The sequence below is a fragment of the Amblyraja radiata genome, chromosome 39 (genome assembly GCF_010909765.2).
Source record: "Amblyraja radiata isolate CabotCenter1 chromosome 39, sAmbRad1.1.pri, whole genome shotgun sequence".
NCBI classification, from domain to species: Eukaryota; Metazoa; Chordata; class Chondrichthyes; order Rajiformes; family Rajidae; genus Amblyraja; species Amblyraja radiata.
Genome location: NC_045994.1, coordinates 5031404 through 5055493, shown reverse-complemented (window position 1 = coordinate 5055493; position 24090 = coordinate 5031404). Strand labels below are relative to the sequence as shown.

General features: G+C 42.6%; 1 protein-coding gene across 4 annotated transcripts in view; it reads left to right on the top strand.

Annotated features, from left to right (window-relative positions):
* nsd3 (nuclear receptor binding SET domain protein 3) overlaps nucleotides 1–24090 on the top strand; it is a 90809-nt gene that overhangs the window by 29353 nt on the left and 37366 nt on the right. For 3 of the 4 annotated variants that reach the window (XM_033013927.1, XM_033013928.1, XM_033013925.1), the window contains exons 4-9: nucleotides 5850–6004; nucleotides 9725–10180; nucleotides 12208–12349; nucleotides 16307–16398; nucleotides 18605–18701; nucleotides 18912–19039. In XM_033013927.1, the coding sequence (XP_032869818.1) occupies nucleotides 5850–6004; nucleotides 9725–10180; nucleotides 12208–12349; nucleotides 16307–16398; nucleotides 18605–18701; nucleotides 18912–19039 (1070 nt within the window). The remainder of the gene's footprint in view (nucleotides 1–5849; nucleotides 6005–9724; nucleotides 10181–12207; nucleotides 12350–16306; nucleotides 16399–18604; nucleotides 18702–18911; nucleotides 19040–24090) is intronic. The other variant, XM_033013926.1, reaches the window with a different exon arrangement.

Below are 24090 nucleotides of genomic sequence, written 5' to 3'. Positions count from 1 at the left end.
CCCCCTCCCTCTGCCCCTCCCCCCTCTCTGCCCCTCTCCCCCTCTCTCTCTCTCTCTCTGCCCCTCCCCCTCCCTTCTCCCTCTCTCTCTGCCCCCCCTCCCTTTCTCTGCCCCCCTCTCTCTGCCACCTTCTCCCTCTCTCTCTCTCTCGCTTAATTTTTAATAATTGTTCTTCTGGGTCTTGTTTGCTTTTGATACCTTCATTACAAAACTGAAGGTATGGTGATCAAGCAGACTAATGGGTTTTTCCGACTTTAGGTACAACATTGACTTAAGGGCATCTGTAAAAATGAAATCAGTTTGTTACGCAGGAACAACTTGTATATTTATTCCACATCAACACATGAATTTATATTAGTTTGACATTGTATGGATTAACTTTGAGTCATTTTGTGGATAACATTCTGTAAATCCTATATGACTTTGGGGCGGCACAGTGACTCACTGGTAGAGAAGCTGCCTTACTGGGCCCGAGATCCGGGTTCGATCCTGACATTGGGTGCTGCCTGCACGGAGTTTGCGTGTTCTTCCCGTGACCACGTGGGTTTTCTCTACATGCTCCGGTTTCTTCCCGCTTTCCAAAGACATGCAGGTTTTTAGGCCTATTGGTTTCTGTAAAATTGTTCCTATATGTGTAGCATTGAACTAGTGTATGGGTGATTGCTGGTCGGCATGGTTCGATGGGCGGAAGGGCCTGTTTCCCTGCTGTATTTCTAAATCTAAAAACTAAAACTGCCAAATGAAAATCTTAAAACAAAAGGACAAATTGTGCTTCCAAATGACATGAGCAACAAAGGTAAAATCGATCGCAGCTTGAAAGGATAACTGAATATATTCCTGAATGGGGCATTTTTAAGATATGGGAAAAGAACAGGACTGTAGAAACAAGGTACTGGAGATGCTGGTTTACCAAGGAAAGACGCAACTCAGCGAGTGGCTCAGGCAGCATCGCTGGAGAACATGGATAAGTGATTTTTTGGGTCGAGACCCTTCTTGGAGTCAGTGGTTTAATAGTTTCTTTATTGTCACGTGTACCAAGGTACAGTGTCATTTTATTTTGCATACAGATCAGTGAGATTATTGCCATGCATAAGTATAATACCCGGTTAGCAACAAATGCAAAGGAATAGCCCACTGAGTCTATATACAATAGTTGCCATGTATTGGTGCCATTTCACAGTCCCAGCTTCAGTTGTCGCTACCATCCAGTCGTCCAGCGAATTGTTCTTCTCCTTGCCCAGCCATCTTCCCTGGTCTGAAGAAGGGTCCATACCTGAAATGTCACCTTTCCGTGTTCTCCAGCGATGCTGCCTGAGCTGCTGAGTTACTCCAGCATTTTGTGCCTTTCCCATGACTAATCTGCAGTTCTTTCCCACACAGCCTGTTTTAAAAGGTTAGAGGGCCAAATTGCCATATCCAGTGATCAATAAACAATAGGTGCAGGAGTAGGCCATTCGGCCCTTTGAGCCGATGTGATCATGGCTGATCATCCCCAATCAGTAACCCGTTCGTGCTTACTCCCCATATCCCCTGACTCCGCTATCTTTAAGAGCCCTATCTAGCTCAAGGTATGGTATTCTGCTATGATATTCTGCCAGAATAAGGTATGATATTCTGCCCTCACCGCAATCAACACTAATTTTGTTTTATTCCCAAGTTTGTTTTTCTGAGCGTTTGCAAATCATTCCCGTGGGTGTTTGCTTTGCTCAGACTAATTTTGTGATTGCAACTTGATACTGGTTGTGTTAAAAATGATCAGGCTGTTTCCAGAAGGATTTGTAATTAGATCATTTATTTAAGAAAGCTCGGAGGCTAATTTGAATCACGTATTCAACTGAGATTCGGTGGTTTCAATTTACTTGAGTGCAAAATATATTGTGTTTAGAGTTCATTCAACCTGCCCTCCACATAGCGAGTACAATGCTCCTCTAGTATACATGAGAAATGTACAATTAGGTACCGCCTTGGGTTTAATGTGTGTTGGCTGCTGGTAAATTTAACCTGTACCCTTCATTGTGCCACCCTCCCATGCCACATGGAGGTTTAGTGCACCAATTCATTAGTCTGCGGGCTTCGATTGATTGCACATACAGTGACTTGGCTACAATACCATTAATAAGCATACATTATTCCTTGTGCATATATTGATTTATGCATTCCTCTTTTTTGATTATTCTGTTATTAGTGGATGTATTCGTATATAAAATGAGGTAATCTGCACAAATGTAGTTAGTTTTCCCACAATATTGCTAATTTCTATTTCCTTTTATAGCAATTTAATGGCTCTTCAGTGCAAACACTCACTTTTCCAGAAACCCTGTTATTGAATGAAGGGCCTGTGAATGTCAAAGTGCAAAGTTATTGGATTTGGAGCCGTTAAACTATATTATGTTATGTGTCAGAGTGGCTCAAACTCTAGTGACGAGCTTGGTCTGCCAAGGCCAGCAGGATCTCCCGGTTGCTAACCAGTTCAACCTCCCTCCATTTCCATACTGAACTTTCTGTTCTTTGGCCTCCCCATAGCCTGAGTGAGGCCTCATGGTAACTGGAGGAACAAAACCTCATATTCAGTTTGGGTTGGCTTACAACCCAAATGTATCAACTTTGAAATTTCCAATTTTAGGGAACTTCTACGAACACCTCCCTTCCCCTAAACCTTGGCTGACCTTGCACCGGTTTTTCCCAACTCCTTTCACCAAAAGTCCTTCAGGCTTCATAGTTCACAACAATATATCCCTCTTGGGCTCAAGCCTGCTCCATCGCTAGCCTTTGTCCAACCATCTGCCTATCGGGAAACCAACCGCCTTGCCTGAGGTCATCTGTGGCCAGCTATGATACGAACGACCATTCTCTCTTCCAGCTTTCTTTCCCACTTTCCCCTGCCATCAGTCTGATGAAAGGTCCTGACCCAAAACTTAACTTATCCATGTTATAGAGTCATACAACGTGGAAACAGGTCTTTCAGCCAACTTGCCCATGTGACTAACATGCCCACCCAAACTAGTCCCACCTGATGTTATCTGCCTCAACTACCTCCTCTGGTAGCTCGTTCCCTATACCTCACCACCCTTTGTATAAAAAAGGTTCACTCGGTCTCCTACTAAATCTCCCCCCCCCCCCCCCCCCCCCCCCCACCTTAAACCTATGTCCTCTGGGTCTTGATTCCCCTACTCTGGGTAAAAAGACCGTGCATTTACCCTATCCATTTCCTCATGATCTTATACACCTCTATAAGATTACCCCTCAACCTCCTGCACGCCAAGAATGAAGTCCTAGCCTGCTGAACATCTCCCTATAACTCAGGCCCTCAAATCTTGACAACATCCTCGTAAATCTTCTCTGCACCATTTCCAGCTTAACAACATCTTTCCTATAACTGGGTTACCAGAACTGAACACAATATTCCAAATGTGGCCTCACCAAAGTCTTGTACTATTGTCACATAACCTCCCAATTTCTATCCTCAATACTCGGACTAATGAAGGACTGTGCCGAAAGCAGTCTTGACCACCCTATCTACTTGTGATGCCACTTTCAAGGAACTCCTAGATCCCTCTGCTCTATAAACACTCCCTAGTGCCCGGTCATTCACTGTGTTGGTCCTGCCTTGGTTACACTTCCCAAAATGCAACTTCTCACACTTGTGTATTATACTTCATTAACCTTTCCTCAGCCCACCTACCTAATCGATCAAAATCCTGCCACAATTTTTTACAACCACCTTTGCTATCTGTATTCCACCCACTTTAGTTGCATCTACATTACCATCCACTAGAATAATCTACAATACTCTTTAGCTATGCTGCCTCACCCACTGAGTTATCCCAGCATTTAGTCTTTCTGTGGTTCAAACTCTACCCACTAACTTCCTTATTATGTGGTGCAATTGAAAAGCCATTTCTCTGGAGACTGGGGAAAAAAGATTTAACTCTGCAAGCCCCAGTCTGAAGAAGGGTCCTGATACGCAGCATCATAGAAACATAGAAAATAGGTGCAGGAGTAGGCCATTCGGCCCTTCGAGCCTGCACCGCCATTCAATATGATCATGGCTGATCATCCACTCAGTATCCTGTACCTGCCTTCTCTCCATACCCCCTGATCCCTTTAGCCACAAGGGCCACATCTAACTCCCTCTTAAATATAGCCAATTAACTGGCCTCAACAGCCTTCTGTGGAAGAGAATTCCAGAGATTCACCACTCTCTGTGTGAAAAATGTTTTTCTCATCTCGGTCCTAAAAGATTTCCCCCTTATCCTTAAACTGTGACCCCTTGTTCTGCACTTCCCCAACATCGGGAACAATCTTCCTGCATCTAGCCTGTCCAACCCCTTAAGAATTTTGTAAGTTTCTATAAGATCCCCACCTCAATCTTCTCAATTCTAGCGAGTACAAGCCGACTCTATCCAGTCTTTCTTCATATGAAAGTCCTGACATCCCAGGAATCAGTCTGGTGAACCTTCTCTGTACTCCATCTATGGCAAGAATGTCTTTCCTCAGATTAGGAGACCAAAACTGTACGCAATACTCCAGGTGTGGTCTCAACTGCAGTAGAACCTCCCTGCTCCTGTACTCAAATCCTTTTGCTTATGAAATCATCTATCCATGTTCTCCAGGGATGCTGGCTGGCCAACTGAGTTACTCCAGCACTTTGTGTCCTTTTTCTGATGCTTTGATTCTTGGCTTGATTGTGCCATAATATTTGCAGTGGCCTGGGCACAACTTATTGAACTTGTAAGATTCATGTGGAGAAATGTAGAAGATATAAATGTAACAATAAAGAGGCTAATCACAATACAATAAACCACCAAGTTACTTAATTTCAGGTTGTGTGGCCAGCCATAAGTAATTTCAGACAATAACAGGTGTCTGTGTGGTGTTTGCACGTTCTCTCTGTGATCGCGTGGGTTTCCTCCGGGTGCTCTGGTTTCCCCCCACATGCCAAAGATGCGAGGGTTTGTAGGTTAATCGGCCTCTGTAAACGAACCCCTAGTGCGTAAGGAGTGGATGAGTAAGTGGCATAACATAGACATAGTACAAATGAGTGATCAATAGTCGGCAAGGACTCGGTGGGCCGTAAGTCCTTGTTTCCATACTGTATCTCTAAAATAAATTAAAAACGAAAATAACTTTTAATTGAGTGACTGCTCAACAGAACAGTAAACTGTCAAGCCAAAGCAATTTGGAACAGTCAATGGTAACTTGGCATAAATATGGTGCCCTGGTTATTGTTGGATCGCATTGAGTCAATTGTTGACATTTCCATAATTGTGGCACATTATTATATTGATTCATTGGAGAAACATGGTTTCCGGATAGTAATAGCCCTGTCCCACGGTACGAGTTCATTCCAAGAGCTCTCACGAGTTTAAAAAAAATCAAACTCGGGGTAAGCACGGAGAATGAACGTAGCGGGTACGTTGGAGCTCGGGGACCTCTCTTAGTGCTAATGGCAGGTACTCGTGAAGACTCGCTAATGGCAGGTAAGCGCGGGAAGACGTGAAGTTTGTTCAACATGATGAAAAATATCCACGAGAGCCCCGAGTACTGACGAGTGGCCATTACCGTAAATCTCCGAGTTCGAATCAGGGCAAACTCGGGAGAACTCTTGGAATGAACTCGTACCATGGGACAGGGGTTTAATACTACTTGATATAATGTGTAGACATATAGTGCGTGTAGATGTGACTTTCACATATCTTGAAACACATTCTTTTAGCATGGGATTCATTATCCTGTGAATCTGATGTTTAAAGTTAGCATACCATTTTTAAACAGTTGTATGATGTTCAAAGTCTGTTTTTCTTTCTGGTGTCTGATTATAAGTTGTAATCGTTGGTCTGTTGATTCAGGTGCTCGTGAATACCACGTACAGTTTTTTGGGATGGTGCCAGAAAGAGCCTGGATCCACGAGAAGCGAGTAGCCGTCTACAAGGGACGTTCACAATACGAGGCTCTTGTAGCAGAAACTGCCAGACAAGCCAGCAATGCTGCAGAGAAGCAAAAGGTATCTATTGTGTGAAATTAACTGTAAGGATGAACACAAAGGGACCCAAGTTGAACATCACTAAAGTCTGGAAATCCCGACTAAAAATTTTGATCAAAGTTGTTTGGTTCAAAATTTGTGTCCCATGTAGACATTCAGTTTTCCCTTTGAACATTGCAGTCTTGTGCTTGAGTGTCATCTGATGTCCTTCAGGGATGGACACCTCCCATCATCATCCACGGTAATGCACCATTGTTGTGACTCTGAACTTTCTGTTCAGCTCAGAAACAACAAGGGATAGACAATAAAGCCCATATTACCAGTGACATCCACGTCCCATGAAGGCATAACCAAAATAAACACAATTACTTTTGAGAGTTTGTAAATCTCCTGCTGAGCACCTGTATTTAGTAGAAGAATTAATGCAAGATCATGGAATTGGTTTAAGAAAACAACGTTGATAGGAAAGATTTAGAGGGCTACGGGTCAAACGCAGAATGAGCTTAGATGGCCATCTTGGTCGGAAAAGACTAGTTGTGTCGTAGGGCCTGTTTCCGTATCAATAGACAATAGACAATAGGTGCAGGAGTAGGCCATTCGGCCCTTCGAGCCAGCACCGCCATTCAATGTGATCATCCCCAATCAGTACCCCGTTCCTGCCTTCTCCCCATATCCACTGACTCTGCTATTTTTAAGAGCCCTATCTAGCTCTCTCTTGAAAGCATCCAGAGAACCTGCCTCCACTGCCCTCTGAGGCAGAGAATTCCACACTCACCACTCTCTGTGAGAAAAAGTGTTTCCTCGTCTCCGTTGTAAATGGCTTACTCCTTATTCTTAAACTGTGGCCCCTGGTTCTGGACTCCCCCAACATCGGGAACATGTTTCCTGCCTCTAGCGTGTCCAAACCCTTAACAATCTTATATGTTTCAATGAGATCCCCTCTCATCCTTCTAAACTCCAGAGCGTACAAGCCCAGCTGCTCCATTGTCTCGGTATATGACAGTCCCGCCATCCCGGGAATTAACCATGTAAACCTATGCTGCACTCCCTCAATAGCAAGAATGTCCTTCCTCAAATTAGGGGACCAAAACTGCACACAATACTCCAGGTGTGGTCTCACTAGGGCACTGTACAACTGCATATGAGTTTGACTCTCTAACTTGAAAACAGTAGGGGTAGGCCATGGGCCCTCAGGCCTGCCTTACGACTTGAAATTATCATGGCTGATCTGCCCCATCTTTGCTTTTGTCTCATTTCCCCATGTTCAGAGTATAGGAGAAAGATTGTAAATCGGATTGAATGTTGCCAGAACTACAATCTTGCTCCCAATTTTAGCAAGACCAAGGAACTGATTTGTTGACTTCAGGAGGGGAAAACAGAGAATCCACGAACCTGTCTTCATCGACAGGATAGCAATGGAAGGAGTGAACAGCTTCATGTTTCTGGGCCCGCATATCCCTGAAGATCTGTCCTGGACTCAGCACATTGATGCAATTGCAATAAAAGCTCATCAGCTCCTCTATAAGAGTAGCTGCCTTACAGCGCTTGCAGCGCTGGAGACCCAGATTCGATCCCGACTACACGTGCTTGTCTGTGCAGAGTTTGTATGCTCTCCCCGTGACCTGCGTGGGTTTTCGTCAAGATCTTTGGTTTTCTCACACACTCCAATGACGTACAGGTATGTAGGTAAATTGGCTTGGTAAATGTAAAAAATGTCCCTAGTGTGTGTAGGATAGTGATAATAAGCGGGGATCACTGGTTGGCACAGGCCCGGTGGGCCAAAGGGCCTGTTTCCAAGCTGTATCTGTGAATTAATCTAAACTCTCAGGCAATAGAGGCGTGGATGAGTTTTATTTGTGAGTGCATCAATGTGCTGGGCAAGGGTTGATCTTCAGAGATATGCCACCCCAAGCACTTGAGGCTGTTGATTCTCTCCAGACCCGTCCTGTTGACGTAGACAGTTTCGTGGATCCCCAGCTTTTCCATCAAGTCACTCCTTGGTTTTGTGTACATTGAGAGCAAGAATGTAGTTCTGGCACCATTCAATCAGATTTTCAACCTCTTTCCTATACTCATCACAGTTCAGCACAGGAACAGGCCCATCGGCTCACAGTATCTATGCTGAACACAATGCCAAGTTGATCTCTGCCTGCAGGTGATCCATATCTCTCCATTTTCTGTATATCCATGTGCCTATCTAAAAGCCTTTTAAATACCACTATTGTACTTGCCTCCACTTGCATCCATGACAGCCCGTTCCTGGCACTCATCATTCTCTGTATAGTTTGTTTTAAAACTTCCCCAAATACATTAATGCCCTTTAAATTTTGCCCGTCTCACCTTAAAGCAATGTCCTCTCATCTTTGTTATTTCCACCTTGTTTAGGTTAGCTGCCAACCCTATCTAATCCTCTTAATTTTAAGCACTTCCACCAAGTATCCCTTCAACGTCTGTCACCCCAGGGACCACATTCAAGTTTGACCTACTTCCTTGTAGCTAATAGCCTGTAATTTGGGTAGAATTCTGATCAGCTTCTGCACCTTCTTCAAAACATCCACATCCTTCCTGTAGTGAGGCAACCACAACTGCACGCAAGACTCCAAATGTGATCTAATCAAAGTTTTATAGAGCTGCAACATGAAATCATGATTCTTGTATACAATGCCCTGACTAATGAAGGCAAGTAGATCATATGCCTTTTTTCCCCCTACCTTGTCTACCGGTGTCGCCACTTTCAGGGAGCGATGGACTTGGACGCCAAGATCTCTCTCTACATCAATGCTGTTAAGGATCGTATAATTAACAGTACACTTTCCCCTTACATTCGACCCTCAATAGTGCAACATCTCACACTTGCCTATATTAAACTCCATCTGCCACATTTCTGCCTATATGTTCTAAATCTCGTTGGATCCTTGGATAGCCTTCCTCACTGTCCGCAACTCCTCTAAAATGTAGCTTTGTCTGCAAACTTATTAATCAAGCCATCTAAATTTAAATCCAAGTTCTTTACATCTATATCACAAACAACAGAGGTTCTAGCACAGATCCCAGCAGAACACCACTGGTCACTGGCCTTCAGCCCAATTAACAACATTTCACCACTACAGTTCTGATTCCAAACTACCAAGTCAACAAGGGGCACGTGCATCTTAATCTTTTGGATCAGCCGATTATGAGGAACAGTTTCCTTACCACTGGTGTGAAGCTCACTGGCCTATAATTCCCTGGATTTTCTCGACTTCCCTTAAACAAAGTAACAACATTGGCTACTCTCCAGTCCTCCGGGATCTCGCCTGTGGCTAGAGAAGATTTAAAGATCCTTCAAGGCCCTCTGCAATCTCCTTCCTTCTCACAATAACATGGGCTAAATCCCATCAAGCCCTGGAGATGTATCCATCTTCAAGAGCCCCAACACCAGACTAATCTCAATCTGCCCTACCATATTAGTTACCCCCACACTGATCTCACAATCCTCCATGTCTTCTCCATGGTGATTAGTACTCCACCTACATCCTCTGACTTCAGTTATAAATTCTCGCCTTTATCTTAATCTCCTAGCTTCTCCCTAGTTGTCCTCTTGTTGTTAATGAACATATAAAAGCCCTCGGGCAGCTTTCCCTCCACAGATGCTGCCCGATCCTCTGAGTCCCTCTGTCACTGTTTTTTGTTCAGGATTCCAGCAGCGGCCATCTCTTGCAACTCCTTTGTAATTGAATATATTTTCATTTTCCCCTGTAGATTCTGAAGCCCATCGCACAAAGAATCCGCCCTCAGTGGGATGTTGGCATATCTCAAGTAGAAGATGCATTGAGATTATCTCGGGAGGACAGGATAGAACAGTACACCTTTATTTATGTGGACCAAAAGCCTGATTCATCAGCAGACACAACGGCAACGTCATTAAATCTGGACGCACAGAGAAATGGACCACATGAAAATGTGTCTAGTCCTCCAGGTGAACGGACAGCACTGCAGAGAGCAGTTTGTGCAACCCCTGCTTCTAATCATGCAGTTCAGCATGCACACGAGGGACACGCAGATATCAAAGAGCCTGCCCCCAAAATGACTTGGAGAACGGCAGCAGCTAGAAAATCCCTGCCACCTTCTCTTTCAAACCTCAAAGGGAACCAGGCTGAGAAAAGAAATGGTGGCAGCCCTGTCTGTGAGGTGTTGCCAGTAAGAAAAAATGATCAGGTATTTGAAATCCTTCACCTATTGGGGGGAATGCCACCTTAATATTTAATTGTTAATATGAGCATCTAATTGTCCCTGAAATAATTTCCTGCTGTTGATGTTGCAAAATTGTTTTAAGGGTATATTTAAGGGGATGATATTTAATTATATTACCCCTTGTTCTATTTAATAACAAACTATTGATGAATGGTGAAGCATTGTGTGTGCATGTCTTGTATACGAATTGTCCAATGGCCTGTGGATTGTCATCAAATCATTTTTAAGCAGGTAAAGGAATTAGATTATATTTAATGTCCTAATAATTATTTTCTGGCCACTTGCTCTACATTTGCAGTCTTATCTCTATGTTCCTCTCTCTTAAGCTTCCTTCTCCTGAATTTCACGTTTCATGTGCTTGGATCATTGATGACAACAACAGCAATGGGGGCGGAAAATGAAAGAAAATGAGGCATTCACTGCTGATTCCTCGCGTGCTTTCTGTTCTGTTCCTTCTGTCAGAAAAAAATGTTGGAGGACAAAAATTGGCATTGCCTCTGAAGCTCTTTCTGAGCCGAATTGCTCAGTTTTTTTGGCCTCTTGTGCTTGTTTTTAAATGGTTGGCCAAATAATGAGGTGCCGGAAAACCAGCACTATTCGTTGAGCCAAGCAAGCCCTGTATGTGTCAGTACTTGCATAAGGTGGGGAAACGGGGATCAGGATCTAATAGACAAACAAAACCATTCCTAGTACTTCACAAAAGCCTCAGGTTGATTTTTTAAAGTTGTGTTTCCTGCCAATGTCTTAAACAAAGATACTGAATTACCTTGAGTTTCAGAAATTCTTGAAGAGCGTGCAGTGATTTTTTTTTCATTGATTAATAAATGCTTTTTTAAAATTGGAAACTGAACTAACTTACTTTGGTGGCAGAATGTAAAATGTTGATGCTATGTGTGGGCACCTTATTCTGAGGTCTACTCACCATGTACTGAAGCCTGAAGAAGGGTTCAGACCCAAAATGTCAGCTACCCATTTTCTTCAAAGATGCTGCCGAACTTACTGAGTTACTCCAGTACATTTTATTTTAAACCAGCATCTACAGTTCCTTGTTCATACTATATACTGGAGCAGCTGAACATGTGTTTGTTAATGCATTTTTGTTTATTGTGTATACATTATAACAGTTTAGGATGATGGGTTGGGTACAGTGTTCAGTATTTTAGTTTTTATTTTCCTTGGAGCTTAAAAATACAAGTAATCCATCTTGTTTGTGCATTCCTTTCCCACTTTAAAATATACGGGAATAAATTGAGATTAGATTTCATTTGGCATATTTTCCTGACAAAGGTCATAGTTTTAAGGCATGTAATAAAGGCCCTTGTCCCAAAAGCATAGTGTTGCCACTTGGCATGCTCTCAGTGATACATGCGTTGTGTTCAATAAAAACAGCAACCCTTTTAGCTGATTTACAGAAGATGTTTTTAAAATGGTGATGGGCAATTCACCGTTCCCAGAAGAACAAAATTAGCAGGGGACATGGATTATTGACAGAGAAAAATACCTGGGGTTTTAGAAGCAGGCCGGTTGAATGTATGAGAAGGCTGAAAACGTGAAATCAAAATTTCAAAGACGGCAAAACATAACTAGATGGTGAACATAAAAGTTCCATAGCATTGAATATCAGTTCCATTCCAAGTCCAATTGGCCGTGATGCACCTAGCTTCATACATTTTACTCGTACGATGTAGAACATAGAATTCTTAATACTTTTTGGTCTCTAATTAATAAGGTAAATAATTTTCTAGCAAGTGATCTTCTAGACTTTTAAAAATAAGTTCATGGTTATGAAAAGATTCTGGGGCTGTGGCTGAAACGAGGGATGTATATACACGATCTGAGCATGCAAGTTAAAAATCTGCACTTTCATCATAATCATCTTCTTAAAGAAAGCTGGTTGCTTTATTTCTCATCATGAGTGGGGTGCCGCGGGGAGGAAAGACGAGTTGGTGATGGTCTTGGCTATATGTAGATAACACTCGTTTTATTCCCAGAAGGGAACGAATATTAAGGCAGAGCCATCACCGAGAGAAGTGGATGAAGCTCTGGTTACACCGTTCAGCTTACGCGGTGAGAAACGGGAAGTGGAGTCTCTGCACTCGTGTTCACATGGAGAGGCACAGTCTGCTTCATCAGGTAAATACTCATTGTTGTTCCCTTCATTCTGAAATCTTGCCTTTGTCCACTCGCTTTCCCCCCAGAGTGTAGAAAGAGGTATAATATGTAAGAGGTACAGTGGCAGAATGGTCAAGTTACTGTCAAATGCTCCCAGGCCTAGGCTATTGATCTGCAGATGTATGATTTAATCATATCCTACCAAGCCAGGGAAATTTGAATTGAACTAATTGAATACATTTAAAATACAATAAATCTAGAATAAAAAAGCCAACAAAGGCATGGGAAATACAGAGTTGTTGTAAAACCCGTTTGGTTCTCCAATATTTAAATTCTCTGTTACCCTTGCACAATCTGTCCTATATATGCGATTGCTAAGCTATGGGTTTTGCTGAAACATCATTAACTTGAAGCACTAACTCTGCTCTCTATAAATACTGCCTGACGAACTCAGTAATTGCTGTATTTTCTGCTTCTATTCCCACCAGGGATGAGGGTTGAATTTTGACTAGCATAAGTCTTGCTTATAAATCTCACCAGTGAACCAACCAGATTTGCCCACATTTTGTGTACATATAATTTAAACCAATGACTTCCTCATGGATCAGTAAAAGGAGAGCAGCTGGAGGAAGCTCTAATTTCTCAAATGACTCATAAGGACTTTGTTTCATAACCTGCAACTGGCCACAGCTTTGTCTTTACATGTGTGCTGTGTACGTTTGTACTGAAGAGAAAGGCGTGGAGTCACCCCAGGCAAGTCTCTCTGGCACTGCGGATTTAATTAGCTTGCTGCACTTTGAAATATGTGTATAAACCGATATTAGAGCATGACGTATTGCATATTGTCTCTGGTCAGGCAAGTTGCAGATTGTGAAATGAAGCCAAGTTGATAATCCAAGTTTGAAGTTGGTGAAAATGTTTGGAGTTAAGCCAAGCCTGTTCCGGCTTTTGTGAACATTGAATGAGAGCTGGAATAAAGCTTTGTTCTCTGATGAATTTCACAATTATCACAAACTTTGATTGATCACAGGAAATGGGCGTTTATTCTTAGACTAGGATTAGTAGCCCATTTCTAATTGCCTTTAGTTGTGTAGTGAACGTTTTCCTAAAGCAGTGTTGGGGGTTTAATCAACCACTCATAAATGATCAATTAAATACTGTTGGGAAAATGTCCAAGGGGAAATCACAGGCGTTGGTGCTTTTGTCCTTTGCTAGACTTTACAGTGCATCTTGCAAATTGTACACACTACAAAACGTAATGTTTAATCCTGGTATATGCCAGTTTGAGTGAGCTGGCTTATGTTCGATGCTGTCAAGATCATTTGAGCTGGACATGTCCACACGAGAATATTGCTATGCATTTACGACTTTTCCCTTTATAGATGGTGAAAAGACTTTAGTGAGCCTGGATGCAAGTCAATTGCCACAGAATGCATGGCCTCTGACCTGTTTTTATAACCATGGTATCTATCTGACCTTATCCAATAAATGCATGAAGTACCTTAATTGCAATAAAGGATCTTCAAGCAGTTTTAAAGCCCTGTTCCACGGTTACGAGTTCATTCCAAGAGCTCTTCCGAGTTTGCCCTGATTCGAACGCGGAGATTTACGGTAATGGCTACTCGGGGCTCTCGTGGACATTTTTCTACATGTTGAAAAATCTTCACGAGTCTTCCCGTGCTTACCTGCCGTTAGCGGGTCTTCCCCAGTACCTGCCGTTAGCGTTACGAGCCGCTAAGAGACGTCCCCGAGCTCCGACGTACCCGCTACGTTCATTCTCCTTGCTTACCACGAGTTTGATTTTTTTTTTAAACTCGGGAGAGCTCTTGGAATGAACTCATACCGTGGGACAGGGCTTTCAGACTTTGAATCATATCGATGGAACTATAGGGTAGACCGTCAAATAGGTGGGTTTGAAGAAGTATCTTAATGGAGAAAATTGAGTAGAGAGGTTTTGGGAGCAATTTCCAGACTTTACGACCTTAGCTGCTGATGTGAAGGCAACCAGTAACAAAGTTTAAAACTAGGGATGCTGGAGGAGTCAAAATAGGAGGAGTGGAGTAAACGGGGAGTGATATCAAAGGAAATTGCAAAAATTAGGTAGTTGGGAAGGTGATGTGAAACCCTGGGAAGATTTGAACTCATTTTGTACACTAACAAACATGGGTGTTTATCAATTAAGACATGATAGTGGCAAGTTCTTGTACACATCCAGCTGAATTGGGGCACTCCTTACCTTGATGGTCACAGTAGAGTGAGCAGAGGGCTATTGTAACTAGCTGTTGCTAGTGATCACTCTCTGCCTCGGGGCACTCAGTTTTGAGCTTGCCACATCTCATAGTCTTGCAGCTTGGAAACAGGCCCTTTGGGCAACTTGCCCATGCCGATCAAAATGCCCCATCTACACTAGTCCCACCTGCCTGCATTCAGCTCATCCCTCCAAGCCTATCCTAACCATATACATGTCTTAAATTTCGCGATAGTACCTGCCTCATCTACCTCCTCCGGCAGCTCGTTCCATGTTATTTAAAACAAAAGTTACCTCTCAGGTTCCTAATAAATATTTCCCCCCCTCACCTTAAACCTATGTCGTCTGGTTCTCAATTCCCCAATTCTGGGCAAAAGACTGTGTATTTACCCAATCATGATTATGTACACCTCTATAAGATCACCCCACGTCCTCCTGTGCTCCAAGGCCTACTCAACCTCTCCCTATATATAGGCCCTCAAGTTCTGGCAACATCCTCGTAAATCTTCTCTGCACCATTTCCAGCTTGACGAATTTTTTCCTAAATCATGGCGATCAAGACTGGACACAATACTTTAAATGTTGCTTCGCCAATGTAACTACAACACGACCTCCCAATATAACTACAACTTGACCTCCCAACTTCTATACTCGTTACTCTGACTGATGAAGGCCAATGTGCCGAAAGCCTTTTTGACCACCCTGTTTACCTGTTCTGAATCCATCTCATTTAGTACTGTGATGGTATGGCACAGAACGATGGACAATGTCTGCAGCATGAAGAAGCATTTTACTTTCTGTTCTGACTATGGTAAAGTCGATCTTAGTTCTGTCTGGATAGATACATCTAACATAAATGGGTAAGTTAATGATGTTCATTTAAACTGGGCTTCCATTATACAGGCCTGAGATTCTTGCACCATCCTGCTTTTTATTGAATAGTTTTGATATGCTGCCATTTCAATGGTAGTGGATTAGAAGTCATATTTAAGTCAAGGAGGGGAAATTTTATTTCCTACAAGACATTTACTAAATAAGATACAGTAAGTTACTATAAAATTCTGTTTTATGGTCGCTTTTACTGACTGTAGCTTTTAATTTTGATTTTACTTTAGAGATACAGCGAACAAACAGGCCCTTCGGCCCACTGAGTCCGCGCCAATCAGCAATCACCCCGTACACTAGTACACACTAGGGACAATTTACAATTTGCAGAAGCCAATTAACCAACAAACTTGTATGTGTTTGGACTGTGTGAGGAAACAGGAGCACCTGGAGAAAACCCACGCGGTCACAGGGAGAACGTACAAACTCCGTGTAGACAGCTCCCATAGTCAGGATCGAACTCGGGTCTCTGGCGCTGAAAGGCAGCAACACCCCTGCACAACTGTGCCAATCCTTTGCAGAACTCTTTTCACTTAATGGACTTCAAATTCCCCAACTACTGTGGCGATTATCTGGATCTAGGCCTCTGTATTAGTAACGTATTAGCTCCCTCGTGCTGTGGAGCGAATGCGCAATTGGTAACTGAGGCAATAAAAGAATGCAGAGGGGTGAATTTTTACAGTTTGAGAAATTGAGCTTATTTTTTATCTTGGCCACAAAATATTTCAAATCCTGCCAATTTTCTTAGTTCATTCAGGACCTTGTATACTTGGACGTCAGTGCTAAAAGATGAAAATTAACACATTTTTTAGTCCTTATTTAAAATTCTCCTTGATGTCTTTTAGAAAGGAAACCACAAAGAAGGTCAGTGAGAAGTCGCTCTGAATCTGAGAAATCTGTCGAGGTTGTACCAAAAAAGAAAATGCGAAAAGAACAGGTATGTGATGGTTTTGGGTATTTGAGTGGAGACAAATTTGCATCGGTGGGAAACATAACATTCCTATTCATCCTTGTCTTTTCCAACATCCAATTCGATCACTGTCTTTGATCCATAATCCTTCATTCCCTTAACAAGTAAAAACTTGTCACAAAAACAGAAAATGCTGGTAGTACTTAGCAGGTGAGAAGGTGTCGATGGCAAGAGAAACAGAGTTAATATATCAGGTTGAAAGTTTTCTGCTGAAGGGATTTATTTCAGTCAGTGAAGAAGGCTGTCAAAGGACACAGCTGGATATAGATCAGTGACAGATATGGGTGGAGAAATTGCAGATGGAGTTTAACCCAGGTAAGTGAGAGATGTTGCACTTTTGTAAGGTCAAATGTATGGGAAAGGTATACAGTCAATTGCAGATCCCCTAACAGCATGATAAACGGAGGGATTTTGTGGTTCAGGTCCACAGCACTCTGAGCGTAGCAACACAAGTAGATAGAGTGATAAAGAAGGTGTATGGTATGCCTGCCTTCATCGTTATAGTCCTTGATTATAAGAGTCGGGAAATTATGTTATACAAGTGTTATAAAACTTTGGTTTGGCTACATTTGGAATATTAGGTGCTGTTTTGGTTGCCCCATTGCAGGAAGGATGTGGAGACTTTGGATATGGTCCAGAAAAGAGATAGCAGGATTCTCCCAGGATTAGAGAGGGTATTGGGTATAAGGAGAGGTTGGGCAAACTTGGATTGTTTTCACTGGAGCGTTGGTCAATGTTATTTTGTTGTCGTGTGTATCTAAGTACAGTCAAATTCCTTTTTTGCATACAGTTTATAAAATTGAGAGGATAGATGGTCAGAACCATTTTCCCAGTGTGGAAATGTCACATACATGTCCACCACTGATGTTCCAGAAACTGGTGGTACAGCCCCTCCTTTAATCCGGTCAAAATCCGACAAAATCTGCAGTTGGGAGCATTTCATTTAGGTGAAGGAAAAAGTGTAAAAGACAGATGGGGAAATGTTTTCAAGAGCGACAGATGGCAATGGTGGTGACGGAAGCAGATAGGAAGACAAATATGCGTAGGATTGGGGATATGGATCACTTACATACAGAAGGGAGTAGTTTAGAGTGCCTTTTCTTATCAAATCGGGGTTAAATATGGGGGGTGGTGGCGGGGGGGAGGGGGGAAATAGTTGTCTGTCTTTGATCACCTTTGAATAACTATTCTTCACATGCTTGTTCACATTAACACTGATAAGCCATTAACAAAGTCCTTTACTACCCTCATTTGTGGGCTATCCATCTACTTTTTACTAACAATATGGATTTACCATTGTGAGGTTCATGTTTGTATTGTCGACCAGCAAGACATTTGTGGCTTTGGGTACTTTTATTTGTAAAATAAAGACTCAGCCAGCTATAGTTTTCATTTTAAAAGTTCACTCATTTTAAATTTTACTGCCAGAGTTGTTAAATTTGTTTTTGCTTTCAACTGTGGGGGAAAAAAAGATGCATATTTTTTAAATGAATTGAATTGAATATTTTATTGTCACATGAGACGGGACACAGTGAAAATCGTTGCTTGCATACGCGAGGTATGCAATAGTCGGCACATAAAGGGTGCTGGCAAAGTTACAAAGCATCCCGCACCAGGTCCATCCTTGTGCTACCCCTCACCCCACTCCCCTCTCCCCTCCCTCCCTCCCTCCCCCCCCCTCCTTCCCTCAAAGCGGCCCTCCCACAACGGGAAGCAAATTCAAGATAGCAAGAAATTTCAGTTCGCAAAATCAAATCTGGGCTTAAGCCCTTGCATGTTGGGTGAGGCCTAAAAATTCAACCAAAGACGTGATAAGAAATCCAAATATATCTCTGTGAATCAGTATAATGCTGTTATTGGGAAATATGACAATTGTTGATATTTTGTTCTTTTGAAGCATTATTTTGGACATGAAATTGCAGTTAAAGTAAAGCAGTTACAGGAAATAAAATAGTACTTCAGTTGACTGGTGTGAACCTAGTGCCTTGATTATCTGTACTCTTTCCATAAGAGTGCAAAGACTAATGTAAATTAGAGTTACTTCTCAAGAGTTTTCAATAAAAATGCTTTGTATTCGATATCATTATGGGTACAAGGTATTGGTAGCACAAAGATAGTGTTGGACATCTTTGGATTTACCTCTATGCTGACTTGCCTACATTCTAATTGACAGATGGAAACTATTCCAACAACAGCAGAGGCTATATGTCTACAGAGAGGCGCATCACTACCCCATGCACATGGAGTAATGTTCAGTTCCGCCCTGCCAGGTAAAACACTGAGAATCTTGCATTCCATGGTGAAAATCCTTGAAGATGAATGGTCGTAAAGTAAATTAGAGTGCAACTTTCTACTGTGCGTGTCTTTAACAGATGGCTGTCATCTGGCTGGATTCATTCACCTTTTAGTCATAATTTTGTTGGAATAGATGCAAAATAAAACGGGAACCAACTGCCACATGTGGTGTTTCTTGCTCTCAGGTGCCAGTGAACTTTCTGATTCCTGCAAGCCGCTCAAAAAACGTAGTCGGGCCTCCACGGACATGGAGATGGCAAGTCCAGGGTACAGAGAGATTAACGATTCCGACTCCAGGGGACTGCTGCATGAGGTAGGGTTGTGCATTGAGGAGTTGGGCTGGTGTTCAAGTTATGCTCCAAACAAGAGTGATCTGCCATAGTTAATGGAAAGGTACAGCGTGGAAACAGGCTCTGCAGCACACCGAGTCCTCCCTCACCATCAGCTCCACACTTACACCAATCCTGCATTAGAACCATTTTAAACCTATTCTCAACATTCCCGCCAACTCCCCCCCACATTCTAGCATTCCATCTACAAATTGATGCCAACTTAGTGGCCAATTAATTTATCAAATCGTAAGTCTTTGAGATGTGTGAACTCAACCCTCCAGGTCTGGATTGAACCAGGGTGTCTGGCATTGTGAGGCAGCAGCTCTAATAACTGTGCAGCTACGATTTGTAGAAGTAAGATACATTCAACAATGTATTTGAATAGTTTTGAGGTTTGTCCTGGGAGAAAGATTGGCCAGACAGGAATAACTCATGAGTCATTATCCATCCAGCAGTTTTGCATGATTAATGTGCAGTAATAGATACTTGAATCTGAGTAGAGTGATGTCACAGTATTTTGATTGCTTGTTTGAAACAAAATCATAGCGTTATGGAGCACAAACGGGCCCTTCAGTTCATGTCCATCTGCCTGTTGTATCTGTATCATCCCATTTTATCTGTATTATGTCCATAGCTGTCTGTGCCTTGGTGAATCAGGTGCTTATCTAGATTTTTTAATGTTATGGCAGTATCTGTCTCCAGACTCCAACCTCCCTCTCTGTATCCCCTATCCAATGAGGTCTCCTAGCTCTCGCCTTACAACTGTATCCTCTTGCTTGAGCGATGCCACTATGAGAAAAAGATTTTTACTTTCTATCCCCCTCATAATTTTAGACACCCCTGTCAGATCGCCTCTTGGCCACCACTGTTCATGTGAAAACAAACCCAGCCTATTCCAGTCCCTTCCAAATGAAATGCTCCAATCCAGGCAACCTCCTGGTGAATCTCCTCTGCAGCATCTCTTGTTCAATCATATCCATCCTGCAGTAGCAAACATATCCCCACATAATACACTAGGTGTGACATCATCAATGTCAATTTTGAAATCTCTTTCATCGTGGGATTCAGCTTTAAAGTTGCACCCAACTTTGCAATTTGTAGAGCACATTGTGAGAATGTGCAGGGAGATGAGAATTTAGCATGCAACCCTTCCATTTTATTGGTGTAAGGAAAATGGTGATTAGTAGCATATAGCTATTCAATAGAGATGCTGAGTATTTGGTGTCATGGCAATGCTTAAGACTGCATTCGCACATTGGTAGGTGCTCTCTCAGTTGTATTCATCCTGGAGGTATTATGTGTGCCACCAGGTACTTTCCTACAATTATAAGATCTTGAACCGACTTGCACGTCTATTATAAATTGATAGATTCCCATAGTTATCTGGACTACATGTCCTCCCACCCCGCCCCTTGCAAATATACTATTCCCTACTCTAAATTCTTCTGTCTCTGCTGCATCTGCTCCCAAAATGAGACTTTTCATTCTAGGACATCCTCTTCTTTAGTAAATCTGGTTTCCTCTCCTTCTGTCATAGATGGATAGCTCACCCACTATTCTCCTCTGTGTCCCATAGTTCTGCTCTTGCTTCCCCTCCCCCCGACGGAACAAGGACAGAATTCCCCTGGTCTTTACATTTCACCCCACTGGTCTCCGCATCCTACACTTCATATTCCGAGGTTTCCATCACCTCCAACATGATCCCACCACTAGTCACATCATCCCATCCCCACCCCTTCCCACCTTCCGCAGAGATGACTCCCTCCGGAACTCCCTGGTTCATTCATCTCTTCCCACCCAAACCATCCCCATCCCAGGCACTTTCCCTTGCAACTGCTGGAAAAGTAACAACTGTTCCTATACTTCTTCCTTCCAGGGACCCCAGTAATGTTTCCAGGTGAGACATGTTCACGTGCTCCTCTTTTAACCATAGCTACTGCATCCAGTGTCCTCAATCTCTTCAAACCTGTCTCGCACCTTCCTTATCTCTGGCCTTTGTTCCAACCATCTGCTTATCAAAAAACCCCTTGCCAGTGGCAACCTATTACCTATTACAAGACATTACCTGCCTTGCTTTGTACTGTCCTCCCCTTTTCCATCTCTCTTCTACCCCCCTACAAGCAGTCTGAAGGATATCGACCTGAGACGTCACTTACCCATGTGCTCCAGGGATACTGCCTGACCTGCTGAGTTACTCAAGCACTTTCTGTCCTTTCACACAACCCTAATTCTATCTCAGAATACTCCAGACCACCTCACATTTTAAAGTTTAGTTTTAAGATACTGCATGGAAACAGCCGTTTTGGCCCACCAAGTCCATGCTGACCTTTGATCACTTGTTAACACTAGTTCTATGTTATTCCACTGCTTGCACTTTGCGGGCAATTTACAGAGGCCAATTAACCTACACACCCGCATAACTTTGGGTGTGGGAGGAAACCGGAGCACACAATGGAATCCCATGTGGTCACAAGGAGAATGTGTAAACTCCACATAGACAGCACCAGAGGGCAGGATCGTACCTGGGTCTCTGGTGCTGTGAGGCAGTGGCTCTACCAGCTCTGCCACTTTTTAATTGTGTTTTGCATTTATGTCTAGTTTTTTGCAGTCTTTTCTTTTCGCAGTCTTACAGAATTTGTGTATGATTTATATTTTTGCGTGTTGTCTGAGTCTTTGTCCCTGTGATGCTGCTGCAAGCAAGATTTTCATTGTACCCGTAGCTTACCGGATCTGTGCATAACACAAACACGACCCGACCTGAGCACCAGTACAGTTAATTATGTGAGAGTTTGTACATAAAGATCATGTGGTGACTGAGGCTAGGGTTAACCCCACTTTTTAAAAAGGGAGGGAGAGAGAAAACGGGGAATTACAAACCAGTTAGTCTAACATCGGTAGTGGGGAAACTGCTAGAGTCAGTTATTAAAGATGGGATAGCAGCACATTTGGAAAGTGGTGAAATCATTGGACAAAGTCAGCATGGATTTATGAAAGGTAAATCATGTCTGACGAATCTTATAGAATTTTTTGAGGATGTAACTAGTAGAGTGCCAGTGGATGTGTTATATCTGGACTTTCAGAAGGCTTTCGACAAGGTTCCACATAAGAGATTAGTATACAAACTTAAAGCACACGGTATTGATGTGGATAGAGAACTGGCTGGCAGACAGGGAGCAAAGAGTAGGAGTTAACGGGTCCTTTTTAGAATGGCAGGCAGTGACCAGTGGGGTACCGCAAGGCTCAGTGCTGGGACCCCAGCTATTTACAATATATATTAATGATTTGGATGAGGGAATTGAATGCAACATCTCCAAGTTTGCAGATGACACGAAGCTGGGGGGCAGTGTGTTAGCTGTGAGGAGGATGCTAGGAGGCTGCAAGATGACTTGGATAGGCTGGGTGAGTGGGCAAATGCATGTCAGATGCAGTATAATGTGGATAAATGCGAGGTTATCCACTTTGGCGGCAAAAACAGGAAAGTAGATTATTACCTGAATAGTGGCCGATTAGGAAAAGGGGAGATGCAATGAGACCTGGGTGTCATGGTACACCAGTCATTGAAAGTAGGCATGCAGGTGCAGCAGGCAGTGAAGAAAGCGAATGGTATGTTTGCATTCATAGCAAAAGGATTTGAGTATAGGAGCTGGGAGGTACTACTGCAGTTGTACAGGGTCTTGGTGAGACCACACCTGGAGTATTGCGTACAGTTTTGGTCTCCTAATCTGAGGAAGGACATTCTTGCCATAGAGGGAGTACAGAGAAGGTTCATCAGACTGATTCCTGGGATGTCAGGACTTTCATATGAAGAAAGACTGGATAGACTCGGCTTGTACTCGCTAGAATTGAGAAGATTGAGGTGGGGATCTTATAGAAACTTACAAAATTCTTAAGGGGTTGGACAGGCTAGATGCAGGAAGATTGTTCCTGATGTTGGGGAAGTCCAGAACAAGTGGTCACAGTTTAAGGATAAAGGGGAAATCCTTTAGGACTGAGATGAGAAAAACATTTTTTACACTGAGAGTGGTGAATCTGTGGAATTCTCTGCCACAGAATGTAGTTGAGGCCAGTTCATTGGCTATATTTAAGAGGGAGTTAGATGTGGCCCTTGTGGCTAAAGGGATCAGGGGGTATGGAGAGAAAGCAGGTACAGGATACTGAGTTGGATGATCAGCCATGATCATATTGAATGGCGGTGTAGGCTTGAAGGGCCGAATGGCCTACTCCTGCTCCTATTTTCTATGTTTCTATGTTAACATCAGCTTTCATGTTTGGTTAGTGGGATTGATTTTCTATGACGATCGCATGGCTGAAGTACCTCTGTATCTAATATTGGTTTGGTTCTTGGCCCTCTCTAAAGCTATAAAAAACACAGTTTACCCTGGACCAAGATTAGAGATCCAGATAGATAAAATGCAGAAAAAAGGAACTACTAATTGCCACATATTTAAGAAAGGCTACAGCAATGTATGATAGCACACAAAATACTTCTGGATGAAATGAATGAAGTGACAACTCGTGGAAAAATAACAATAAAAAGTTAACACAGAAAATATTATTGGTGCTTTCCTGCGTCCCCTTGGTTCAACAGCACACGTAGTCATTGTCTGTTGCAACCATAGAGGATGATGTAGAGGATAAAATAATGTTGTGACAGATTTTTTAATCTGCTGTGTGTTAAGCACATTATTGAAGAACTTTTAGCCACTAGAACGTTCCATGAGTTGTAAAATTAGAACCTGTAAACCCTAACTTGTGAGTGAATTGGGAAAGAATTGTCTGAGCTAAATAATTCCTTTGTGAATTATAGTTGAAGACCAATCACCGATAATAGGTATAGAAAGAGAATTTGGGTGGTGTATGTCAGTGTCACTTCCCTGAGAAGTAAATAACTCCCGATTTCAAAGTTGGAAAATTGATTTTTTTCATTTGGTATCTAAATAAATTGTAATAATTGCCTAAAACTGTTATTTTCATTTAAACCTCAGCAATTTTACAAATCAGTTCAGTTCAGTTAGTTTATTGTCAAGTGTAC